This window comes from Grammomys surdaster, unplaced genomic scaffold (assembly GCF_004785775.1).
Source record: "Grammomys surdaster isolate TR1022 unplaced genomic scaffold, NIH_TR_1.0 126113, whole genome shotgun sequence".
Classification (NCBI taxonomy): Eukaryota; Metazoa; Chordata; class Mammalia; order Rodentia; family Muridae; genus Grammomys; species Grammomys surdaster.
The window spans coordinates 1,920,005-1,926,561 of record NW_021620921.1 but is presented as its reverse complement, the minus strand read 5'-3'; the positions used below and the strand labels follow the sequence as shown (position 1 = coordinate 1,926,561).

Genomic DNA, 6,557 nt, shown 5'->3' with positions numbered 1-6,557 from the left:
TGTGGCCCCGCCCTATGCGCCAAACCCCGCCCCCAGCCGTCCGCGCGCCGCTCGCGCCCGCGGAACTGCGGCTGCGGTTCGGAGCGGGTTCGGGGGCTGCTTGGCTTGAGTGAGCTGGAAGGGTGAGGCCGCGGCGGCTGAGACGGGCCGAGGGTTAGCTCCCGGGGTGGACAGCTGCGCCTTTCAGCCTGGGCCTCAGGGGTCCGGGGTCCCTAAAGAACGGGAGCGTTGACATCCCTCCGACCACCGAGGTCACCTCCCAGCCCAGCGAGGGCAGCGTCATCCCCGCGGGTCTTCACCCGCTTAGCCTAGGCGTCATTTCATTTAGTGGAAATGGCTGAGACCCCTCCCCCAGCTCCTGGCTCTGCGGTGGCGTCCCTATGCACCTGCGCAAGCTGCTGCACCCCACTGTGGTCCGGGGAGGCTGTCAACCGAGGGGCCTGCGGACGACCTAGAGCCCTCCCCTCCGCACTGGAGGCATCCTTCCTAGCTGCGTCTAGCTCCGCGCAGGCTTGAGTTCCAAGTAGGATTCCTGGGCCGGTCCCTGCTCTTCGCAGGATTGTGGCTGACAGGGAATACAGGTGTCTGCAACCACCGGCCGCGAAATCTATCACCCGGGTACCTGTTGAAAGCACAGACTCCAGAATGGCCGGCAAGGGTGGGGAGGAGAGACTAGAAATCTGGGTTTTGACAGAGCATTTTAAAGGATGTTGCGCATACTAGATTTGGGGGCTTAGGAGAGAAATCTAAACAGTTTAATTGTTGGGATGTGTGCCCCTAGCTCTTTACAGCGGGACTGCCTCCTAGAAAAGGGACCTTGGGAAATTTTCCTGGACACCAGTCGTCATTTACAACCCCATTGTTTCTGGGCCTTTTCCAGATTTCCAAGCCGGCTGATTTGGAGACATGTCAGCGTCCATAAAAGAAAGCCTTCAGCTTCAGCTGCTGGAGATGGAAATGCTGTTGTCTATGTTTCCTAATCAAGGGGAAGTAAAACTTGAAGATGTAAACGCCCTAACAAACATAAAGAGGTATCTGGAAGGCACTAGGGAGGCGCTCCCACCCAACATCGAATTTGTGATCACGCTCCAAATTGAGGAGCCCAAGGTGGGTGCTGTTATTTTCCTAAGTGCTTCTGGGTGCCTATCGTGTTTTATCTTTAATGTGTATAGAGTTTTCCCCTCATGTATGTATGTCTGTGCATCATGTGCATGCAGTGCCCTCGGAGGCCAGAACTACATTCGGGTACCTAGAATTGAACCTAGGTCCTCTGAAAGAGCAGCCAGTACTCTTAATGACAGAGCCATCTCCAGCCCCAGTTACGCACTTGTTAACTGAATAACCCAATGCATGAGCTTCCTGTCCAGGAAACAAACAGACAATTTCAAATGTATATCCCAGTACCTGTTTGGAAGGAAAATGTACCAAACATGAGATGGTCCATAAATTCTCTTAACTACCTTAACCTCACATAAAGACACATACCTTTTTAACATGAAAAGATCTTACAGTCCTATATTATTATTCTGTCCCCTTATCTAGTTTCTTACCAACCCAGCTGTTAAAATATGCCATATATATATATACATATATATATATATACACATATATATATATATATATGTATATGTGTGTGTGTGTGTGTGTGTATACCATGACTCTCTACATATACCTGAATACTGTCTGTAACAAACAGGCTTTCATGAAGTTAATATTTAGGATTTCATCTGTTTCAATGGCACTGAATGTACATAGTAACTACAAATACAAAATCTAAATGTTAAATATAAACTTACCACCATTCCCTGGTCCCTTTAGTCCTAGGAACATTAGCATAGCACAGCACAGCACAGCACAGCACAGCACAGCACAGCACAGCACAGCACAGCACAGCATAGCATAGCTGGCATGTGGACTGGACATTTGAGAAGAATGTTTTAGCTTTCCCCTATACATCCTTCAGTTGTCCTTCCTTCAGACCATTTTGTCTCCTTGATTACACACTTCAATGGAACTTTGAACTTCTTCCACAGAAAACCTGCCTCTCAAGTTGAAATTAAATTCTTGCTGTGTGGGCATGGTTTAATGCACGTCTCCCTCACTAGGCTCCAGTCTAAGGCAGAAATTGTGTCTGACTTCATCACTTCCTGCTCCAGCACAGAACACCGGGCACATGTAGCTAGTCAGCAGTGGTTAGGAAAGCTGACTGCCTAAGTTGGTCAGTAGCAGGCACTTGATAGTCTCCATGATGGTTCCTATCATCAGCATGCAGTTGCCATGATAAGCTAGCTCATGTGGCTTCGTGGTATTTAAACCTATGTGGTTTTTATTTTAAGGTGACGATTGATTTGCAAGTAATCATGCCTCACAGCTACCCATACGTGGCTTTGCAGCTGTTTGGACGCTCACCTGAGCTTGACAGACAACAGCAGCTTCTTCTCAACCAAGGTCTCAGTGCTTATCTCGGGACTTTCGATCCAGGTGAGCTGTGTGTCTGTGCAGCCATCCAGTGGCTGCAGGACAACAGCTCATCCTACTTCCTCAACAGGAAGCTGCCGGATGAGCCATCCGTCCAAGCAAAGCCAGTCAAGAACACATTCCTCCGAATGTGGATCTACAGCCACCACATATATCAGCAGGACCTGAGGAAAAAGATTCTGGAAGTGGGGAAAAGGCTAGACGTGACTGGCTTTTGCATGACAGGGAAGCCTGGGATAATCTGTGTGGAGGGCTTCAAGGATCACTGTGAGGAGTTCTGGCACACAATCAGATACCCCAACTGGAAACACATTTCCTGCAAGCATGCAGAAAGTGTGGAGACAGAGGGGAACGGCGAAGACCTGCGCCTCTTCCATTCTTTTGAAGAATTACTCCTTGAGGCCCATGGTGACTATGGATTGCGGAATGATTATCATATGAACCTGGGCCAATTCCTAGAGTTTCTCAGAAAACACAAAAGTGAGCATGTTTTTCAGATATTATTTGGTATTGAAAGCAAAAGTCCAGAGTCCTAGAACCCTATTAAGATGTCTATGCTTATAACTGCATTAAGTATTTATGTTAAAATAAAATAAAAAGGCTAGTGACTATATAGAATTCTGGGTAAAAAAAACCTAGCTCTAGAATTTTCTGACCGCTAATGCTAATAGGCCTTTTAACTTTGTACCAGTGTAACTGTGATGTTGTCTCCAGGCTGCTGTGTAAAGTCACACTTGAATACCATTTCATTACAAATCAATAAAATGCTATATTTAACCAGAGCAACTTGTCTCAAGTCTAAAGCCAAGCTGGAGAAGTGCCTCAGAAGTTAAGAGCCCGGGCTGCTCTTCAGAGGACCCACACAGCAGCTCACTGACATCTGTAATTCTAGTCCCAGTGGGATCGATGCCCTCTTCTGAACTCCTCAGGTACCAGGTTCATATGTGGTACATAGACATATGCAGGAAAACCACCCATTACCCACACACAATAAACAAATGACTAAAGCAAGTCCCAAGCCCCTCGTTAATGTCGAATAGCAGACTGCAGATACAAACTCATACATTTAAGACATCTCAGTTTCATGACAGCGGCACGTATGTGACTTACCAGCTCCTCACTGGAAATGAACTCTGAACAACAGATAGACTCAGCATAAAGAGCACCTGCTCACTACATCTCCTGCTTTAAAATCCCTGCTTGAAGTGGTTTAGCAGAACTAGATTATAACAACAGCAGGTTACAGTAAAGTCTCAGGAGCCGCCCACACTCCTGCACTTAGAGAGTAGCACATTTGTCTTTTTAGAAAAAAAGGCATGAGGTGGGTATGATCCCTGCTCTTCTTATTCTATCATTTAGTTAAAAGCACCTCTGGTAGTATTAGCAGTATTAGTTTAGTCCTATCCATGAAAAAAAGCATGGCTTTGTTCCACCCCACAGCGCTTAGCTATAAAATATCCCCTGGTATTTTCCAACTGCTCCCATGTGTCAGTATGCACTTAAACATATCAAGAAAGAGCCGGGGCTCACTGAGGAGGGCACACCAAAACCTGTAGGGGAAAGTCAAACTCTATTTCAGCGGTCAGTGCTCTCTACTTTCAAAGACTAAAATGAAAGTTCAATCATTTTAATAACTAGTAAGGGGCTGGAGAGATAGCTCGTGATCAAGAGCACTGGCTGTTCTTCCAGAAGACCTAGGTTTAGTTCCTAGTACCCATTTAGGGCTCACAACTATCTGTAACTCCAATTCCAGGGTATCTGATGCCCTCTTTTACTACCAAGGATGCCAGGCATACATGTGGTACACAGACATACATGCGGAGTAAACACTCATACACCTAAGGAATCGTTAAAATCCTTAGCAAAGTAGATTTTGCTAATGATTTTGTGGCTAAGAACCTAGCCTAAGAATTTCAGGACCTCTCCTATGTGCCAGGGCACCTTCCCTCTCTGGCCTCAGCCATCACACCCCTTTCCTGAGGAGAACTGTATTCTCAGCTAGGTCTCAGGGATGACTTGGTCCCTTCAGGATGGCAAACTATGTGGGGAGGACTTGATGACACACAGAGGAATACCCCAGTCCCTATAAAACATGACTGGCTGCCGATTTATGCATTGAGAAACTTGTAAAAGCTCCTGATGTCACACCTGCTATCTAGGATGGAGATACATGACCACGGTTAGGGAGAGGACTCTAAGGCCTCATCAGGTCCCTGTGTGCCCATGAGGCTGTGGAGATGACTCCATTGTGAAGGTCAACATGAGTCTATGCAAGACACAAAGCACTCTGTGAACGCTCTGGTCATGGCCTGTCTGGAAAGACATTTACCCCCCAACTCATGCTTCAATCCCTTTTTATGCCAATGGAGCTCAAGCTGAGGCTTCCACACCTCATCTACATACAAGGGGAAGAAACAAGACTTTACATCACCAAATACTCTCCATGTTTGCCAAGACTGAAAACTATATAGCATATGAATCACATATATCCTTAAACTGTCAGTCACTAAACCAGCATTCACAATTGTTAGCCCTCATTTAACTCCATTAACCCTTTGTCCTTTGAAATGAAACTATGTGCTATGTACAGTTAATCCTTAGGGGATGTTCCTATGGTTGTTAGCAGAAATGGCTTCTGAAATATAAACAGCTTAAGGACTAAAACATGGAACAAAACTGCAGTATTACATAATTGAATGAGCAGAATACATTCAAGCCTCTGCAGTTATTTCTAAGAATTTTTCACAATTCTGCTTTACCATGCCCAGTACTAGCACTGAACAGAACTTTTTAAATTTTATTTTAAAGACATTGTTTAAAATGTCTGAATTTTTTATTGGATATTTTATTTACATTTCAGTTGTAATCCCCTTTCCCCATTTCCCCCCCGACCCAGGAACCCCTATCCCACCCCCTCTCCTCCTGCTTCTATGAGGCTATGCCCCAACCCACCCTACCACTCCCACATCCACCCTCGAATTCCCCCACACTGGGGCATCCAGCCTTCACTGGACTAAGGACTTCCTCACCCACCTATGCCTGACAATGTCATCCTCCCCTACATATACAGCTGGAGCCATGGGACCCTCCCAATGTGCTCCCAGGCTGGTGGTTTAGACCCTGGGAGCTCTGGTTGGTTGGTATTGTTGCTCTCCTAATGGGGCCGCAAACCCTTTCAGTTCCTTCAGTCTTCTCTCTCACTCCTCCGTTGGGAAACCCATGATCATGAACAGGACTTTTAAGTGTATTACCAATAGACAGCTGTTAAAGAGGTTCAGATTTGTAAAACATCTCCTTGCGTGTGTGTGCATATACATACCTTCATGCATCCATACATAAATAAGATTTCATTCAGCACTGTATGCCCAGCACACTACTGTTTGTGTTTGCCCATCCCAACAAGAACACACACCACCTCCCCAGTGCATACAGGACTTTGGGGAAGGGCCTCTTCTGCATGGTTAGAAGGAAGTAAGTGGAATAGGCCAGCCCCAGGTAGTGGTACTCTAGAGCTCCTGCTACCAGGAGCATGAGTGAGCTTGTAGTCCCCTAAATGCCCACCCAGCTCCTTAGCACCTCCTCCAGGCTTCTGACCAGCTTCCTTGGCTTATGAAGGTGTGTGGACCTACCTGGCCTTAGGGGAATGAGCTGAGGTGGAATGGAGTTGGACAAAAGCCAAAAAACTGATGACCTCAGGCCTTGTAACTCTTAATTGTACTAGGACTCGAAGCTAATGGCTTCTTTTTCTCTTTAATTCTCTGCTTTATTTTTACTTTTCATCTTTCTGTGCTTTGTTAAACTTTATAATTCTTAGTGTTTTTGTTTGTTTGTTTGTTTTTGTTTGTTTGTTTGTTTGTTTGAGACAGAGTTTCTCTGTGTAGCCCTGGCTGTCCTGGAACTCACTCTGTAGACCAGGCTGGCCTCAAACTCAGAAATCTGCCTGCCTCTGCCTCCCAAGTGCTGGGATTAAAGGTGTGTACCACTACTGCCCGGCATTTCTCAGTGCTTTAACACTGGAGACACAACTCCTCCTCTTCTTCTTCTTCTTCTTCTTCTTCTTCTTCTTCTTCTTCTTCTTC

The 6,557-nt window shown here is 46.0% G+C and overlaps 1 protein-coding gene across 1 annotated transcript; it reads left to right on the top strand.

The window, feature by feature from the left end:
• The first annotated feature begins 40 nt into the window (after window positions 1–40).
• Rwdd2a (RWD domain containing 2A) lies at window positions 41–3,260 on the top strand. Its single transcript, XM_028756232.1, has 3 exons — window positions 41–122; window positions 881–1,107; window positions 2,337–3,260. Exons 2-3 carry the CDS (start codon window positions 907–909, stop codon window positions 3,012–3,014), a joined length of 879 nt encoding a protein of 292 aa, XP_028612065.1. The 5' UTR covers window positions 41–122; window positions 881–906; the 3' UTR covers window positions 3,015–3,260.
• Window positions 3,261–6,557: the final 3,297 nt, after the last annotated feature.